Source organism: Myiozetetes cayanensis, unplaced genomic scaffold (genome assembly GCF_022539395.1).
Source record: "Myiozetetes cayanensis isolate MyiCay16 unplaced genomic scaffold, myiCay2020 scf23, whole genome shotgun sequence".
NCBI classification, from domain to species: Eukaryota; Metazoa; Chordata; class Aves; order Passeriformes; family Tyrannidae; genus Myiozetetes; species Myiozetetes cayanensis.
In genome coordinates, this window is record NW_026087445.1 from 2,838,834 (window position 1) to 2,858,399 (window position 19,566).

The 19,566-nt window shown below is 43.7% G+C and overlaps 1 protein-coding gene across 1 annotated transcript in view; it reads left to right on the top strand.

Annotated features, from left to right (window-relative positions):
• The window catches only part of PAPPA (pappalysin 1), a 177,626-nt gene that overhangs the window by 37,372 nt on the left and 120,688 nt on the right, over positions 1-19,566 (top strand). The window contains exons 3-4 of the mRNA XM_050319756.1: positions 13,663-13,808; positions 18,291-18,584. Of these exons, the coding sequence (XP_050175713.1) occupies positions 13,663-13,808; positions 18,291-18,584 (440 nt within the window). The remainder of the gene's footprint in view (positions 1-13,662; positions 13,809-18,290; positions 18,585-19,566) is intronic.

Here is a 19,566-nt window from a genome sequence, read left to right on the forward strand (position 1 = left end):
ATGTTTGGGCTTGGCATTTCTGGTTAAGGGGGTTTATTTTGCCTTCCTGCTGATCCCTCCCGAAATGTGAAGTGTCACTGTTAGTGCACTGAGAGCTGAGGGTAAGGACTGGCTATTTGGAGTTGTTGCTCAGTTAGTTCCTTAGGGAACGAGTTGTGCCATCTGCTCACCACAGGTATAGACACACAGCATAGGCTTGACTGAGAGAATTAACATCTTAAAGTCTTTATAATTGCAGGATGAAAGGTAAGATCTTCCACTAGGATTCAGGGCACCAAGTTTAGAGCCTGAAAATAGGTATCTGAATGTCCTTCCCAATTCATATCAGGCCTCCCCATCTCGCTGCGTTCCTTCACAGTCATTCAGTCTTTCCTATTTTTGTGTACAGAGTGTTGTTCCAAATGTATGTTATGCTTTCTGTCTGGACTGAGTTACACATCCCAAGCTCTTTGAAGTCCATAGAAAGATTGAACTCCCATAGATTTTGGTCCTTGGCTTAGATCTCCACATCCAGAGCATGAGTGAGGTCGAGAGCTTTCCTGAGACAAAGGGCAGTAGGTAAAGGGAAGGCTCCTACAGAACAGCACTGCACTAGAGTGAGTACAAGAAATGTTTTGGGTAAGGATTGATGGCAAGAGTTCACAGCATTATGAAAATCACTTCCCTTTTGCCTCCAGCATTTTTACCACGACTGTGTCTGTGCCAAAACCCAGAACGCGCTCACTAATTCTTCCAGAATTGATCGGTCATGATAAACTTCCAAACACAGAGTAAAATGCCTCCGTCAGACACATCAGAGTGTGTTTCTCCCAGTTTGCCTGAAGAAATCTGTGCTGTTTGATTCTCCCCCTGCACCTAATTTGATTCAGAAAAAAGGCTGGAAGTTCCTGGCTCCCTCCTCATAACACTCAGAATTCTTCTAATAGATTTATTTCTGGGGATAGATTTATTCATGTGTTTTTGGTACAGAGTGTCTTATTTATGGAGGGTGATTAAACGTTGGAATGGACTGCCTGGGGAGGTGATGGAATCCTCATCCCTGGAGGTGTTCAAGGAAAGGCTGGATGTGTCACTCAGTGCCATGGTCTGGTTGACAAGGTGGTGTTTGGTCATAGGTTGGACTCGATGACCTCAGAGGTCTTTCATAACTCTACTGATTCTGTGATTTTTGTCTTAAAAATTCAGGCTAAAATCTTTAGCTCTTCTCATCTTGATCAGACACAAAGTTCTCTTTTCATGCATCTGGGAACAATACCTGAAGCATTTCCACTTTTTTGATCTAGAAATCCATCATGAGGAGATGATACAAAAGGTGCTTCGAGGATGCCTTCTCTTCCCCCACAACTGAGCAAGGCGGGATGTCAAGTTTTACAAAGTTCTTGGCATGTGCCTGCACTGGCATCTGAGTTGTGGAAGTGAGGGAATTCATAACAATCCCCCTCTGTCTTTGACAGGGAGCTGCAAGACATTTCATGTTAACATTGGCTTTATAAATGTGGTTTATAATTTGAGGTCTATGTGTGTGGAAATGGGCAAAAATGACAACCTGCAGGTTTTGCTGGATCCTTTGCAGAGTTGGGTTTTTAGCCATCAAGATCCTAAAGTCCTGTAGCAGTCGATGGTGACACATTACCAATAAATTACAGCAGCAAACCAGGGCAAAAGCTGATGTGTGGCTGAGATAAGCAGAGTGAGAGAGGTTGCAAATGTTATTTGTTATTTATGGGCAAATTAAACTGTGTGGCCTGTCCACAGTGGTTGTACTCAGGGCAAAAGTCGGTCAAGAAATTTGCCATAAAGGAAAATTAGAGTTTTGCCCTTCTTGTGTTATCATCTGACAATGGAGAACAGATCTTTGCATTCTCACAGCCCTTTGCTAGAGGTCTGGGTTTGATTCAAGTGGATCCACAGGCTCGTGGTGCCAAAACAGGCAATTTCTGCACTCATGTCTGAAGGCCAAATATATGGGTATGATTTCCTATAGTTTACAGTTACATGCTGGATCAGTGCTGCACGTTTCATGAGCTGCCAGTCCAATTTAGCAGGGTCTTGGGAAGTGTGTCCTCCAGGGAACGCTTACAATCAGCCTTATGTTTTGCACTGATAGCGCCTGTTTTCTGGTACACGTGTTAGCAGATCCATATGTGAGGAAATCCAAACGTCCCTCCATCCAACTAATAAATAACCTGGGCATTTAGCTGTGGCTGCTGCTCACTGCTCATTTAAGGAGTGGAGGACATTTTCTGCTTGATACATCCCCAAGTTCAAGAACCGTCCACTCATGTACGGTGGGGTTTGTGGGATCTGTGCAGAAGTTGCAGGCCCTGCACAGGTTTAAAAACCAGAGACTCTGAAAGTTCTTGAGTGTTTGGAAAAGGCACATTTACATCTTTCCTCCTGCTTCCCTCTGGCTCAACAGAGGGAAATGAGGGGCAGGATTCTGATGTCAAGGAGTTCATTATGTTAGTGGTGTGGCTGTTACAGCCATTGCTGCCATGTTTTGCTGGATTTAGAAAACACACTGTCCACAGTATTTTCTTTCTGCAACTCTGAACTATTTTCATTGCAGGTGTGTTGTTGTTTCTGCCAGGTCACCTGGCAATTTTACTGTGGATTCTGGGAACTTCAAAGCTGAATGTTCTTATGTAAAATTTCTGTTTCGGTGACTGACATTTTCGGTTTCCTTGTAATCTCTTCATGGCTGGGAAAGAACAGCTTTTGTAGATCTCATAATATTTAGTAGTAGACTATTCAGTTGTTTTGGTTTTGTGGTTTTTTTCCCCTTAAAAAAGTGTGTTCAAGACTTTGCTGTTGAAGATAAAGACTTAAATGTATGAATCATCAATATACCTGAGAAAAACCCCACCACCATAATCCAAAAGGAGCTAAATATTAGTCCTTTGTTGTGACAGGGAGAAAAAAAAATCTCATGAACTTTGGAAATGTGAGGCTTTTAGTGCCAGGGCACAAGCTTTTCTTGGTTTCCTTGAATTGAAGTCTCCATGACCAGACTATGTTCTTTGTGATCTCACTTGGGTGTCTCCTACCCTTTCCTGCATAAGATGAAATAAGAGGAAATTTCAACCAGTCTCATTTGAATCAGGTTTTAATTTCTTTCTCAGAAAAGAGGAAGATTGAGATTATCCTAACCATAAGCCCCTGATGATCTGCCCACAGGAGCAGGACCAGCTTCATGCACAGCCCTGCCAGGAGGTTAAGAAATGAGATTTGGAAGTCCATGAGTTATAAAAATAAAACCAGGAAAGAAGCGGCATCTCCAAAGCAAAAGTGATGTTTTGCAAGCTGCATATTTGGACTGGTTATTTTGGCCCATCAACTCCAGAAGGGCCTGCAATAAACATGCTTGGTCCTTCGTGGTTATATATGATTTTGTTTTATTTTTTTGTTGATGTCGGCTGGATTCCAAGTCTCTCTTCGTTCCAATCGCAATGTATATCTCTCTTTGTGGCACGGGGTTTATGTGCAGGGAGGATTAGTGTCAAAAAGTGAGATGAAAGGAGCAAAGAATTTGATCTTGTTCTTTTTCCATCCTGCATTTTTTGCTGTGTGTTAATTGGGAAAGATGCTAAAGGACCAGCCTCTTAAAGTCCCAGCTGAACGCCCAGCAGAGACAGTGCCACATGAGCACCCTGTGGCCAGTGCTCCCCACCCTGACCTTCCTAAAATTCCCAAATATTCCCATGATAGGTGACCATCAGAGCCCACCCAGGCAGGGTTCTGACCCATCCCATCTCCCTGAGGTTGCTCCTGCAAGGGCAGATGGCACAGGGAGCTGGAGCCCAGGACAGAGCAGTGGCCACTCCATAGGGTAACCCCATGCTTTCCAAGGACTCTAAAGAGGGGACAAAAAGTGCTCCAAAAGTGCCAAACCAAGGTTACTCCAACAATGAGTCCCACCAGCAAGGCACATGTTTGGGCAGGCTGTCAGTGTGACCTCAAGCCTGACCCAGGATGGAGATGAGAAGGACAGGCTGGAGTTGAGTATCAGTGGTGGAAATTTTTAGACATCTTTAATGTAGAGAGTTGCTCCAAGTTAGTCCCATAATGAAAGAAAATTAAAGAAAAATTCACAAGTTGCCTCTTGATCTCTAACTTCCAGTCTGACTAGTCTGACTCCTAGCCCTGCACAGGACCATCCTAAAGAGTCACACCAATGACTCTTGGGGATATTCCTGTGCAGGGCCAGGAGTTGGACTCAATGATCCTTTTGGGTCCCTTCCAACTCAGCGCATTCTGTGATCCTGTGGCTAACAGAGGCTCTTGCCCTGATTCAAGGGTGTGATGACAAGCTGCTTTCCTGGTCTCTGGTGCTTGTCTTAAAAAAAAATCAGGTTTGTTCTGGTGACTGTAACCAAAATGTCCTGTACTTGAACTATTGTGTAGTGTTGCTGTGCCTGTATCTGTTGGTTGTTCTTGGAAACTTTGGGATGAGAGGTTGTGTGTAAATGCCAAATCTTATTAGAATGGTGGGTGCTCCCTCCTTGAAAGCTGAGTCCTGTTTCCACAACAGTTTCTGTTTATGAAGTTTATGTGCTGCATTATTGTCAGAAAAGGTGAAGCTGAGGGATTCAGGAAGGACCAGTTTATCATAGGGAGCTCTGATGTTTCAGCTGTGGAGCAACTGGCATTCCGGACTTCTTTGGAGATTGTAAAATACAAGTCAAAGGCTGTAAAATATGAGTGAAGGCTTGTAAAATATGATTAGCGGCCACCAGCAGAAAACTTCAAGGATCAGCAACACAAGACACCACTTATTTAATGGAAAGATGATCCATATTATCAGAAAATGCAGTCTCAAGAGAGCGAGTGGATAATCCTCGCTGTCACACTGAATGATTGTGTTACTTCAAACAAATTATTGCATTTCTTGATCGCAGTTTTCCCATTCAGAAGACAAGGAAAAAATATTCTGTTGGCCTATTCCATGACTTCTTCAGTCATGGTAAAATTTGTTGAGGGGAGGCCCAGCACAAGGGGTCTTGTCCTGATTCAGTATCACTTCAGTGGGTGGATGGGGTTTGGAGCAGTGCAGGGGCTGGTGTCAGGGCTTTGACCAGAGTGGAATGTCTCTCTTCATGTTTAGGAAGCATTTTGAGGCCCAGAGGGGAAGCACTGTGCAAGTGCCAAGCAGTGTAACTGATGGTTAATATAGCCTAAAATATATATATATATACACACATACACCTTCCTATATGGGTTTAAACTCTCCCATGTACATGAATGAGGTTTGTTGCAGCCAAAAAAAGGTTTTCATAAAGCAGCAAAGGAAATCTGTTTTAACAGGACAGGCTCCTGAAAATATCCTTACACCACTTGTTTCTTTATCATTTGACTTTTCTCCTTGTTGCAATGCTTCAGCCTGTAGAGTCTGGAAAAACATCAGGGTAACCAGGGCAGAGGGAATATCAGATGGAGATGAGGGATAGATAAGAGGCAAATTACAGTACATTTCTCATGGGTCATTTGGCACCAGTCTTGAAAAGGAGAGAAAAAAAATACCGAAGTAGTAAAAGAAAGAAAAAGAGACAATCAAAACAAATAAACCTGCCAGTGTTGCTGATTTCAAAGGTCTGTGAACTGTGCATATACACTTCATAGTGCTTTGCTATTTTAAAGAGATGCATCTTGAAATGTTCCGTCCTTTAATCCTACTCACTGTCTCAGAAGTTAATTGTACAGTAAGATCACAATTCCCTTTGCCAAGGCTTTCCCTTTGTTTTCTTTTTAATTCCAGAGGGCTGGCCAGCCAGCATATCTTTGCCTAGTTCTGTGCAGTTGGTTATTTTCTGCAGTATATTATGTAGTTCTTTGTAGCTTAATAATTTTTTATGGTCATACAAAGAAACGGGACTTTTCAGCTCTTGCTGCACGAGTGAACTCAAATGTTGCTCCACTCTTGGACAGGGCAGAAGGCAGAAGGCTCAGGGATCAGATATTTATGGTCTGTAGAATGGCAACTATCTCTAAACCTACAAAAAGGTTATATAAAGTGGGGTGGGAAAAGTGAGCAGTAAAGGCTGGATGGATAAAGAGGGGAAACAAATGATGTTGTGTACGTGAACAGCCACCTCAACTTTTTGCCCAGAGCTCAGACAGAACATGTTTGACATTTGAAAATTTTTGCATCATTTTTTTTTTCCCCCAAGCCTCTGCTCCTTTTTATCCTGGCCAGAACCAGCAGCAAAAAGTGCTGGGGGGGGGGGGAAGGAAAAAAAAAAATCTGTTTTCACTGTATTTCTGAATCTGAGCCCAGGTTTGTGAAGGATTTGGCAAGGATTTGCAAACCTTTGAGAGAATCCTTGTGGAGATCTGAGGAAACCCGCCTCCCCTCCTTAGAAAAGCAAGTTGGCCAGAAATTGGGCAAAAATTGGTTGTTTCAACTCAAGTTTCCTTTGAGATTTTGGATTTGAACCTGAAGCTGCACTTTGAGAATCAAATTTTGCTCTGACTAACTCTAGATTTACACTGGAGCAAATACTTCACAGGCAGTGCTGATACTTTTGTGCAGCCCTGTGAGAGCAGAGCTTGGCTCAAAGTGCAGGCTCACGGGAACCAAACCAGGACAGGACCCAGCACTAAGTTTGGAGGAGTCCAGCCATGAAATGTATCCCAACCTGTTGCTGTGGTTCAGCCCGTTGAGTAGATTTTGCATTTACAACATCCATAAGTTAAGTGATTGCATGGGATAAAACTGTATCATTTATTGGAAGTCTTTTATGAGGAGGTAAAATAGGGCTGAGCAGGGTTGTGGCATTGGGGTTCTGTAGATGATAATACTGATTTTTAGAACTTAATAGCAAACAATTTCCTTTGTGTATGGGGTGCTTTGTTTTTCAGTCCTATAGATTCATAGAGCAAAATGTTATAGTAGGAATGTGTTTATTTCTAGGACCGTCCAGTGTTTCAAAGCAAATGGAATTAAACTGATAATTGGATAGTTGTAAAAATTCCCTACTTTTGAGCAAGGAGGTGCTCTCAGTTTCTGTTGCAAGATAAAGAAAGCCCAGACCCAAAGGTTTCCCATATTTTGCACAGTAAAACTCTTAATTTCTTTCTATTTTTTTTTTAAATATTATTTAATAGGGTGAGTAAAGCCTGAGTCACTGTCCTAATGGTAGAATTAATTCAGTTTGGAAAAGGGCAGCCTGGGATAAGTGAACACCTGGACTTTTGTAGCCATGTGGGCTTTTATTTTGTGATATGTGTTGCTTAGGGTCAGTCTTGACTGTAGATCCTGTCACTGATGGAAAACCCCCCCTTGTTCATCTTTAACCAGCTCACCTGGTGCATTATCAGTGTCACAGAGTTCAGCACAGGCTACCAAACCTACCCAAGGAGCTGGATTTATATTTGAACAATTATCTTAAGTGGCTTTTCTTGGATCTTTGTCGTTATTACTTTTTTTTTTTTGGCCAAAACCTTTCTCCTTTCTTGTAACGGGAGATCAGGTTTGGGGGCTGGAGAGGACATTTTGCTACAGTGAATAAACCAAAATTCTTTCAAAGCTGCCAAGCCTGCATGTGCTGACAGTGCCTGCAATTTATGCTTGTGGACATGACCCAGTGACTGCCTGGTTTGGATGCAGTTGGAATTACAGTTCCACACTTGGATTTCAGTGTGAACACAGGCAGGATCTGAATCTAAACTGGGACCTGGAGCCTTTCACTTGTAATATTCTGGCTCCACTTCATTTCAGGCTCTGTCCCAATCACTGAAAGATTTATACCTTTATCAATAAATTATCATGACTTTTACTACACTTACAGCAGTGTCTTAAATTAACACTAAACTAAATGTAGATGAGGCACACTTCCTGCTGCACATGATTTATAGTAATCTGTCTGAAATGAGAAGCAAAATTGAATTTGCCAGCCAAAGCAGATCTTTAACATCAGGTCAGACAAAAATTTTATTGCAGGTCCTCTGCTGAAGAGGGCTTGTAGATTTTCTTTTTTTTTTTTTTTAAATCTTTTTGTACAGGTTTTGAATAGACCTGTAACCTTTTAGGATTAAAAAAGATAAATAAATGTTTGAAATATTTGGAGGTCTTAAATCTCTACTGTGTCTTTACGTCAGGTTGGAGGTGACAGACAGGACAAACGTGGCAGTTACAGGGCCCTGATAAGCTCTCAGCTTGAGGGCTGTGTCCCCTTCTGAGTTCTTAAAAATGAAATAAGAAATAAATTTGAAAAAAAAAAATTAGATGTTTTACAGGAGATATAATAAGCTTTCAGATAAGCAACAGGTTTGGTAGAGCAGAAGTGAATCTAATCTCCCTGTCTGTGGGGAATGGCACAGTCACACATATCTATATATGTGTAGACTTTGAGAAAAAAAGCTTCCTGACCATAAAGGAACTGAAGCATGGGCTGCAGGTTGCTGGGGCAGTGGCAGAGTCCCTGTCATGTGTGGTCTTAGGGGTGAACTCCGTGAAAATTGGCTTGGTGTGACAATCAGAGATGCCTCAGCCCTGGGGTGCAGGGCTGGCAGGGGTGGCCTCTGCACATCCTTTCCAGACTTGTTGTTCTGTGACTCTCTGACAGAAGGCAAAAGGCAGATTATACCCTGGCATCAACACTGCATCTCCAAGAGGAGAGTTCCATGTCTAACCACCCAAGACTGAGAAGTCACAGGGGGAAAAGCTAAATTACAATGGAGCACATCTGCCAAATGGCCCCATTTCAAGGTCAGCTTTCAGTGCTGCTGCAGTCGTGGCTCTTGCCATTATCTTCAGGAAGAACATAATTTATCTCAAAGCCATTCCTTGCTGTTCAGTGCAGACACTGAAAATCTCTGTATGGACACTGCACCCTAAAATCTTGGACAGGACAGACCAGGACAGACACTTGGTGGGTGCCTGTCCACACACTGGCTGCTGTGCTCTTTTCTCCTCTAAGGAATTAGTGTCAATCCTGGGGTGAGTGTCAGTCCAGGATGAGAGCTGGAAGGACAAAGGGAACACCCAGACCTGCAGCCACACCATGCTGGGAATCACACGTGGATTTGTCACAGGTTGCTGGCAAAGTGTTCCAAGGCTGTCCCAAAAAGCTTTCTGCTTGTCTGCTAAGTTGCACCGTGGTTTAGGCTGGGCTGACAGCTCTTGTGGGAGCAGAAACAAGGAGTCTTGGGAAGAAGAGTGATGCACTGAATCCCTACAGTTCCAGCAGACTTACTCTGTCCTACCATATGCTTAACATTGTGTGTCAGCATTGAAAATGGAGACATTTTGAGGCTGACTTCCCTCAGGAAGTTCAGGAGGTGCTCTTGGGTTTGGTTGTTGTTGTTTGGGTTTTTTTAAGGATGAAATGTAGAGTCTTCTATTCCTAACAGACTCATCAGGCAGTTGGAGACCATACTGCACAATGAGCAGATAGCAAAGTTCCTATTCTGTATTTAGGTGGGGTCTTGCAAATAATCCCTTAAGTACCCTGTTTGTTTTGTTGCTGTAAAGGGATACTTGTCTTTGAAAGTAAAATAGAGAATAACTCAGAGCAAACAGTAGAAAACTGTTTCCTAACAGTAAGGGCTGGAAGGCTCTGTGTTCCTTGCAAAAGCAACCACTAGTGCAAGAGGCTGCACCCCAGTCACATCAGGGAAAGATGGGGAAGCCACTCTCTGACCTGAAAGAAAAGAAAGAGGAAGAGTTTTCAACCCAGTAACAAAACTGCTCGACTCCAGTCACCAAGGCCAGATTTAATACGATTAGAACTGAGTTTAAAAGCCATTGCCAAATGTGTTTGTAGCTCAGAGCAGAGGTTTGTGGCTGGGTTTGCCTTTGGAGCTGATGTGCAGCAAAGGGAACTCCTCACAGTGGCTCCCATGGGCAGGTGGGGCTGGTGGCCCACGGGCTTCACCTCGTTGCCTGGGGACCTGTCACATCCCAAATGGACAGGAAATGGGTTTGACAGATGAGCCAGGCACAGGGATAATGGCTGGTGTGACTGATGGGGTGGGTAGGGCCACCGAGAGATGCTGCTGGATGAGCTTAAGGACTCCATTAGGCTGAAACTGGAGCACTGTGTGGGACACAATCACTGATCCAGGGCTGGGGCTTGCTGGATAGGGGTGAGCTGCTGCACAGAACAGTTTCAGAGGGCTATTTACGCTGCAGCAGAGGAAAAAAGCAAACCAAAACCGTGCATTGAACAAATAAGTCAATGAAAAGATCTGTGTGGGAATGTGCACATTCCCTGATATGATTTGCTGTCCCAAATGGCCTTAAACAGCCCATAGAATTTCTATGTCTAAAACAGATTCCAGCAAAGGAGACCTTTTATGATGCACTAATAGGCTCATTAGGCTTTCTGGAGCAAGGCACGCTCACAGCATCGTATGTTTTTTCCATTACAGGAATTACACGTGTTTTGTTGTGCTTTGGGTTTTGTTTTGTTTTCCACATAGACTTGCCCTGACAGTTCCCCCATTCAGGTTTATATTGGAGGTACCATCTCGAGCCAGTGAATTTTATGAAATATGTTGCTGGCACTCATGGGGAGATGCATAAAGGAAATATTCTAATGACAGTTGGAAGGGCTTTGATCCCTTTCCAAGACTGCACTCATGTCTTTGAAATGCGAGTTTGGCAGTGCTGGAAAGGCTGGGCTCTTTGGCTCCCTTTGGCACGAGCCCATGTGACAGACATTATGTCCTCTATCAGGGGACCCACATAACCTTGAGAAGTGTAAGCAGTGCTCGCAGATTGCGTTGGGTCAGATAGTCTGGGCTGATAACAAAGCAGCCGAGGCAGCAGGGGGGAGTCAGCCCAGTCCAAAGCAATAACTGAAAACTATTTTGACCTGGTAACTGTTGGGTCTGCTGCCTGCGGCTACAGAGTTGGACATGAACTGCAAAAGTAGTTAATTTATACCTCCTTGAGTGTAGGAATGTGGCGATGATGGATAGGGATGGGAGGTTATTAGAAACATGGGGAGGAAGGAGAGGATGGAATTCCAGCTCATGTTTTTATCTTACACACACGCACGCTGGTGCCTTACATGCTCTTGGCTGCCTCGTGAGTGTGCACAATCCAAGTCCTCGCTTACACACTCACACCTCTGTTCCTGCACATGCAAGCACATGTTCACACACTTACAAGGGATTTGCCTGAGCTGAGGGCTTGAGCATGTTTACGTGTTAGGTGTTGCTGACTGCTTTTACAAAGGGGTTTGCATTTGCTTCCTTCCAAACGTGATCTATTTCCACCTCTTCCCGTGCAGATACTTTGCTAAAAAATCCTCTTAGCATTCTGTTCTTCCACCCCTTGAATATATTCTGCTCGCTCACAGCCTTCCCCTGACTGACTGGCAGAGAAGTAGTGGTCAGAGAAATGCTATAAACCCAAGTCCAAGACTTGGTACGGTGGATTTGCATAAGGCTTGAGTCCAGTCTCAGTGAAGCATTGACATCAGTGGCCAATGAGTTAAATGCTGTCTGCTCTGGATGTTTTCTGCAATAATAATCCATGTACAAAACAGCCCTAGGTGCTGAAGCACATGGGCTGTATGCAAGTGGGAGAGTCATTGTGACTGTGCACTGAGATAAATGGGGATAGGATTGTGTAAACGATAAGCAAAGAGACATCTGAGAATAAAGAAATATTAGTTTAGATTATTTGAATGAGCGAGGATAAAAATGGTAATCTCAGGAGGGGAGTTGGGTTATAGTTACTCCTACAGGGATTTGCATACACATAAAGCATCTGCATCCAGAGTCAACAGCCGCCGTCTCAGCACGGGCAGCAGGACTTCCCTTCCCACTGAGATACAAACACACAAACGTTGTTCCACTCAGACACACTCAGTGCTTCTGTTTCTGCACTTCTCTCTCTTCCCACATCTCTCCCACATCCTCCCTTACACTTTTGCCCGCTGTCTTTCACCGATGCTGCCATAGGTGCAGGTGGTACACACTGTGGCCTGCCCATGCATGCACCCCCTGTCACGGATTTCCCCAGTGCCCTTACTTTGGCATTTGGAGATGCTGTCCCAAATAATTTCAAACTGTTGCTCGTGGATGTGTCTTAAGTATGAGCCCATGTTTGGAGATGATTTCAAAGGCACCAAGAAGATCCTGGAAGCAGATTGTTTCAGAGCATTGTGCAGATCAATGCAGGGCACCCTTGAGCAGCAAAGGGGAAGGTCTGTGTGTTTTCCACAGATGTGTTGGGAACATGGAAGAGATGAGAAATGTGTAAAGGGTCACAGTGCTGACCTGTCCTTCAGAATGTCACCAGCACTGGATTGGAGGATAAACACTGTATGGAATGGAAACATCCCCTTCCACTGGTGTCCCCAAAGAGCACGTCTTCCTCCATGAGTCAGCGAGGGCCTGGGGACACCCAGCCATGATCTATTTTGGAGGCAATGACTTCAGCAAGTGGCAGGGGAAGCTAGTGTGGAAATATGAATGTGTTTTCCATTGGGGAGCCCTCCAGGGAAGGACAGAAAGATCTTGGTGCTGAGCCAACTCCCCTATTTTTTTCTTCACCCTTCTGGGAACAAAAGCCTTCCTAAGTATGCAGGGAACCCTATTTGGTGCCTGTGAGTGTGTGTGGCTTGTGAGAGCTACGTGAGCCCTACACACACCACAAACAAACAGAAAGGGGGACTTGGGGAAGCAGGAATCAACCTGCTCAGTGCCATCGTGGTGTCCTTTCCTTATGAGCTATTCATCTGTGCTTGACTCAGTGTGATCTCTCTCTGTTATTTCCACTTGAATATAGAACAAGGTAACCCTCTTAGCTATTCTTTTATCACCACACTTCATATCAAAAGGCAGTGTGAGCTAGAAACAGAGAACCATTGGATTTACTCTTATGTTTTGCTTTCTCCAGCTTTACTGTGAGTTAGACCATCGTGGTGCCACTGAAAGCAGTGTGGCACCATGGTCTACACACTGGCAAGTAGCTCCTGTATTCCAGTCTTGACAAAGTCTACTCCTTTAAAGGAGTGAAGCAAAGTGCTTCCAACAGGCATCAAGATTAAGGGATTTGCTTTATTTACCTGCGAGCAAATTGCTCTGTAACCTCCAGGCATCCCAAAAGCGAAGAAGAAATGCTATTCACCTTGGGGGACCTTTATTTCATGGTACAGTACCATTCCTCTTACCAGGAAACATCTTGGCACAACTTTGCTGGCTGCAGATAGCAATTCCCAACCATCCATGGGATGTCAGGGTTAGACCACGTCCATCTCAGCAAAAGTGACTGCCAGTGGTGCCAAAGTTTTTGTGTCAGCCTGAGGATTTGAAACTTGTTATTGTGAAGGAAAATTAGAGGTAACAATAACAAACAGCTTAGAGGAAATGTGCAAGGTAACTGCTGGTGTAAAAAGATTTACTGACCATAATACTTGGTTAATTACATTCCTAATAAATAGATTCCTAGACTTATCTTGAGACTGTGGACAGCTTTATGTATTTACCTTGGATTTTGTGGCCTTAGTTAATCAATGGCCTGAAGTGTTAGATGAGATTCACTATGTGAATGCAAAGTAATCGAAGTTTGGGAGTGGGTTATTAAAACATTTCGGGTGATTGATATGCAGGATATTATAAGATCTTTGCCTGGATTGCAGCACTTCTTCAATATTTTGTTGCTTTTGTGTCACCTTTAGGAAAAAAAGTGCTTTTCTTTTCCTACAGGGCATACTTAGATGTCAATGAACTAAAGAACATACTCAAACTGGATGGATCCACACACCTCAACATCTTCTTTGCCAACTCCTCTGAGGAAGAGCTGGCTGGAGTGGCAACTTGGCCCTGGGACAAAGAAGCCTTGATGCATCTAGGTGAGTGATAAAGATGTTTCTTCTTTGTAAAGCATTCTTTAGAGGCACTAAGAAGGAAAGACAAATATGTTCTGATTTCTTATCATTCCTCTAATATATAGTCAGGGGAAAAAAAGTATTTCACGATTCCCAGATACTGGCTCACAACCAGGAAAATATTAGGTTATAAACCCAAAGCATATTATGGTATTTGTAGATGATGTCAAGCTGAAAGTATTTCACCTTTTAAGTGAAGCTACTTTACAGGGCATTCACTCCATGGGAGCAGTTTGCAAAGAGGATTGGGGGATAGGTGTGGGGATGCCAGACAGAGGTGAATCTTTAACCTCAGCCTGTCACGTTCTGATCCTTAGCTCATTACTAAGTATTCAATTAACTTTCCTCACAAGCTGTCCTTAAAACCTGCTGCTGTTTTTTCTCCACCAATGTGCAAAAGAGCAAACTGCTGAGAGATTGTGTTTCTAATGCTCATTTGAGTGGAACTGGAAGGAGTTCACCACCCTGCAGACTGCCCTGAGTGTTTCATAACCAGGTTGCTGAGTGTGGCTGCTGGAACCCAGGGATCCAGACAAAGCTCTGCAGCCTCCCCAGTGACTCATTACCACCTGCAGTGCCACTGGACCCGTGTTCCTTGCAAAATGTCAGATGAGCCTCAGAAGGTTCAGAAGTCACTGACTGAGTCTGTATGTGCTTCTCTTAACTGCACAACCCCCCCTCCACCTCAGGCTGCAAACCTGATCTGGTCATTTCCCATGAGCAGGGATTCTCAGAGGTTTTTTCCAGATATTTCTCCAGCTTGTCCAAACCTTCCTAGACTGGAAGAGAAGTCCAGTTTCAGCCAATTTAAGTCTTTGTGAAAGGCTGTTTCAGCCAGTTTTTATATTACCCAACCCCATGTTGAGCTAAATGAAAGAAGATATGATGAATATACACTTAAATGAGGAGAGCAAAATACAGTGTTTATTATCCTGAGATAATGAATGAGCATTGAGCTGTAGCCATCAGTCAGGGAGGCTTTTCCTTGTTCAGAAATACCCTAAAACCTGGATGCTAACATGTCTTAATAGTCTCCTGTTTCCCTACCATAGCAGAGAGAGGCTCCATGGTCAGACCAAGCAGTTGGAACTGGCTGCCTTCCTTCAGTTAGTCAATGTTTTATTACAACATCCAGCTCTGCAGCTGCTCTGGAAGAAGTGTGAGCAAACTTCCCTTCCCAAGGCCTGGCAGTGACACACATCCATTCTCCTGCTGAGCTCAGCTGGAAATGAAGCCACTTCCACTCTGCCTTGCCTACAGCCCCATCTCCATGGGCTCCTACTGCCAGCACCCAAACCAGAAGGTTCTGTAAATGCCCACCAGTGATGACTCCCCAAGGCAACATCTGGCAAAAACAAAGATAGATCTTAGCCCCAGCCTTGCCCAGCACCCACAGTGATGTGATTTCTGTCTCTTTGGAGCACCACAACCCCCTGCTCCAGCACTAAGCCCCTGTAGTAACTCTGCCCCTGGTTGTGCAACACTGTGGGCTGCTGCTGGTGGGAAACATTAGCCCAGAGTGGAATATGGCTGGAACAGAGCTGATCCTTCCCTAAATGAGTATTTTCACAGCTTCCCTTGGTGTTGCCATGGGAGGGAGGAGAGAACAAGGGGAGAACTCCAGAGTGCCAAGAAGAACCTTCTGCAAGAGGGCTGGGGCTCGCCCAAAGCCCTGATGAGTTCTTCTGTCACTTCGTTAAGCTAATTGTCAACATCATGCCCGAGCAAAACAATTTAAATTCAGCTCCTACAGTGTATTGACAGAGTTCACTGACCAAAAAAAACCAACAAAAACCCACAACAAACTCAAAAGAAAAAAAAATTGGATAACAGATTAAAGTTGACTTGCCGTGGAAAATAAAATAAAATAAAAAACACAAGTAAAAAAATAAATAAATAATGCTCATAATTTCCTGTCATAATAGCCCTCCCAGACCTGTGCTTGGTTTGTAAGAATTCATCTTTAATCTTTTTTACTCTCTTCTTTAAATCCAATATGTACTTAATAAAAAATATGAAATATGTCCTGTGTTGCAGATCTAAAGGCTGGGATAGAGATTGTCTGGGTGAGGGAGTTTATCTTTTCTGTAAAACTGCAATTGATTTAGATTCTTGACAGCTGTGAAAAATATAAATTTTCAACAAAGGCAAAAATAAAATCTCCCTTTCCAGCTGCCTCAGGGTTCTCCAACGCCAGAACAATTTACCCAGCCTTTATTGAAAGGCACATCCTGCTGGAATTTCACCAGTACTCCTGCCACTGGGAGACTAACTCTGGAATTATCTTTGGGATAGAGACCCCCAGAAAATGTGCCAGGGTACTCTCTGGGTGTAAATGGTTCCACCTGGATAGAGAATTAGAGCATGCATTATATAAAGGGAGAGAGAGGGATGCAAGGAACATGGGAATATTGTGGGGTTGCATCCTGGTAGGTTTGTATGTAATTAATTGGGAATGTGGAGAACTAGTGGAAGGAGCAGTTCAGTGCTGTGAAAAGGATGTGCAGATGCTACGTGTGGCATAATAGACATGATGTTGCAGCATGATAGGTTTTATTCACTCTTTTTGGTACATATTTAAATTCTCTGTTTGTTTTTTTGTTTGTTTGTTTTCTTAATACTGTATATTATTTAGTAGTACATGCCCATGGGACTCACCTCTGCCACGTGTCCGTGCTCAAAGGGAAAATGTTTTCTCTCTTGCACATAAACACATGTGTGTGTCCCTTCAGGACATCCAAAGTGCTCCTTCCTCTCACTTCAGCACTGATAAAATTTCATCTGGAGTAGGGTTTGTGTTTGGACACTGTTCGTGGAGGAAAACATGAGACAACTGGAAAAATCAAAGGAGAACCAGTCAGGGAGGTCTGGAAGAAGGGTTGAGCTACAAGGAAAGGTTGAAGGGATTACAGTTATTCAGACTGAAGGAAAAGAGCCTAAAGTGGGGGTGATGACAGTCTCATAAAAGCTGATGAAAGGGGAGGAGGATCTTCTGTTCTTCATATCCTTGCAAGGCAGGACCTGAAGTCATGAACTTAAAATTGCCAAAAAATCAATTCAGATTAGATGTGAGTTAAATCCTTGCAGCCATAAGGATACTGAGTGCTGACACTGATTGCTGGGGCAGTCAGGGATTGTAAAGTGGTGTTAGGCCAGTGTGTGTGAGGGATCCTATGGACCTAATTGGTCCTGTGTTGTTGGAGAGTGGAATTTAGATGACTTTTTAGGATCTCCATGGTCTTATTTTCCTCTAATTTCACGGTTGTTACAATCAAGTCTCCAGGCAGATAAGACTGAAGAGTCTGTGGTGCATCAGAACCTGGTGATCTCATCTTCCCTGCACTACAGTCACTGATAAAGTTCCCCCTGCCAAAACCTTTTCTCTCCTCATTGTAGCTAAATTATTAGTGTACCATGCCCAGGATTTATACCCCACTATAACTTTCACAAAGCAGTCTCCTCTTCTCATGGTAGGCAATATACACACCAACAGTTTTAAATAAAAAGGCTTGAAAAAGTTGAGGTTGAAAAGCTAAATAAAGAAAAAATGAAGTATATCTTAAATCCAGAGGTAGAACTAACTGAGCTAAAGATACAATTCATATGATTAATTCAATATACTGTAGAGCCTCACTAATTTACCATTTGCTTAGTTACACGTCCCATAATTCATACAACAAAACAACCACCGTTGTTTTTCTTTGCAAACATTTAACAACCATGCAGGTCTTTCAGAATTATCACATTTCAGGATTTCATTATTTTTTTTTGGACACATTAGACTTATGTGTATTCATCAGGGGACTGTTCAGCTCAGATCAAACCAGGCTTTTCTGAGTATATGAGCAGAGTGTATTTCTGACAGTTAATTCAGAGCTGTCTACACAACACCCTGCAAACACTGTCCCAGCCCTGGGTTCACCCTGTTGCCTTTGTGCAGATATTAGTTTGCAAATATTGGTGCAAGCTTCTGCAATTTTCAGGGTGTCTCAGTTATTTGTAGACTTCTCTCATATCTTTACCCTGTGGAATAATGTACAGAGAGTGCTCCTGGTATCAAATATGTTGCTTACACTTATCTGAGCAGAATTGCATTCTTTAAGCACATGAAGTTATTTGAAATGGCACAGTAGGAAGTAATTTCATGCAGGATTTCCCTCGAAGTTAATAAAAATCCAAACTGAGGATATTCAGTTGAAAGAACTGATTGTCACTGTGTTTTTGGTTTAGGACACTGGGCTTTGTCCCATGAATCCCCATCCTTAGAGCTCCAGATTAAGGGTGAGATTAAACCTTTGTGTGCAGGCAACCTGCAAAAGGTTGTGCTGCAGAGGATCTGATGAACTGCCAGTGGATCTGCCCTTGGAATTGTCTTCCTTTAGCTTTCTCTTGCTGTTCCAAGGGGTACAAGGCAAACCTAGAAGCTGTTCTCTTTTCCCCTTGCAGGTGGCATTGTGCTGAATCCCTCCTTCTATGGAATCCCTGGCCACACTCACACGATGATCCACGAAATCGGGCACAGCCTGGGGCTCTATCACGTCTTCCGGGGAATCTCGGAGATCCTCTCCTGCAGCGACCCGTGCATGGAAACCGAGCCCTCCTTCGAGACTGGGGACCTCTGCAGTGACACCAACCCTGCTCCCAAGCACAAGCTGTGTGGGGATCCCGGACCTGGCAATGACACCTGTGGTTTTCACAGTTTCCTAAACACGCCCTTCAGTAACTTCATGAGCTACGCAGGTACGGGGGGTTCCTTGCCTTGTTGGGAGGGGGGGCTGTGGTTGGGCAAGAACAAAGAATTGCAGTATTTCCTCTCATTTCTGCAGTCATTTCACGTGGAGCTTTATGCTGACATGTGTGTCCATAGGTCTAGGACCAGGTTTGATGGCCTCAGGAATCCCTTCCACTTCTCTTTTTCTTTTTTCCCGGTTTTCCCCAACTTCGTGTAGTTTCACGTGAAGACCAGGCAGAAGGTTTAGGGGAGGGAAGAAATGAGATAAGCATTAAGAAAACAGCTTCCAAAGGCTCTACAGCAAATCTGACACCCTATTTTCCTGGGGTCTGGATGCCTGATCTCTGAGGTCTTCCTTGAAAAATCCAACTTCAGAGATTGTTTATCCTCTCCCAAGGGGATATCGAATGTCAGATGAATATTGATACCACCAAGGCTGTAGGATAAACCTGTTTTAGATGGACAACTAATGTGACACTGCTCATGCCTGCAGGTGTCTTGTTGAAATGCCACGTTTAGGTTTGATTTGGAGTCACTGTTGCTCGATCAGAATCAACTCACGTCTGAGTTTTCATCATTAGGGTGTGAACAGTGGGATTCTTCCTGGTCAAGGACTACCAGTGTGCTGTGGTGATTTGTACTGGTAGTGCAATCACAAGGGCTGTGTGTAAATGTGGTAAAGCCACCCCACTGAGAAGATCAAGCCCCTTAAGCAAAAGCTGATGTTGTGGTTATAACTGTGCAGGTGTCTGGGGTGAGGTCCTTGCTGCACCCCTGGAAGAGCATGGGGAGTTGAGGAATCCTCTGTTATTTCCCAGAAAGAACAGGGGATATCTTGACTCGTATTTCCCTTTATTTTGAGTCAGTCTCACTGTGGTGAAGGTCTGTGACAGCAAGCTGACAGCATCAACAACATTTTGAAGGCAATATACTTACAGACACTGAAGGGCACCTTTATACTCCAGGCAAAAACACAGATTGCCCACTCAA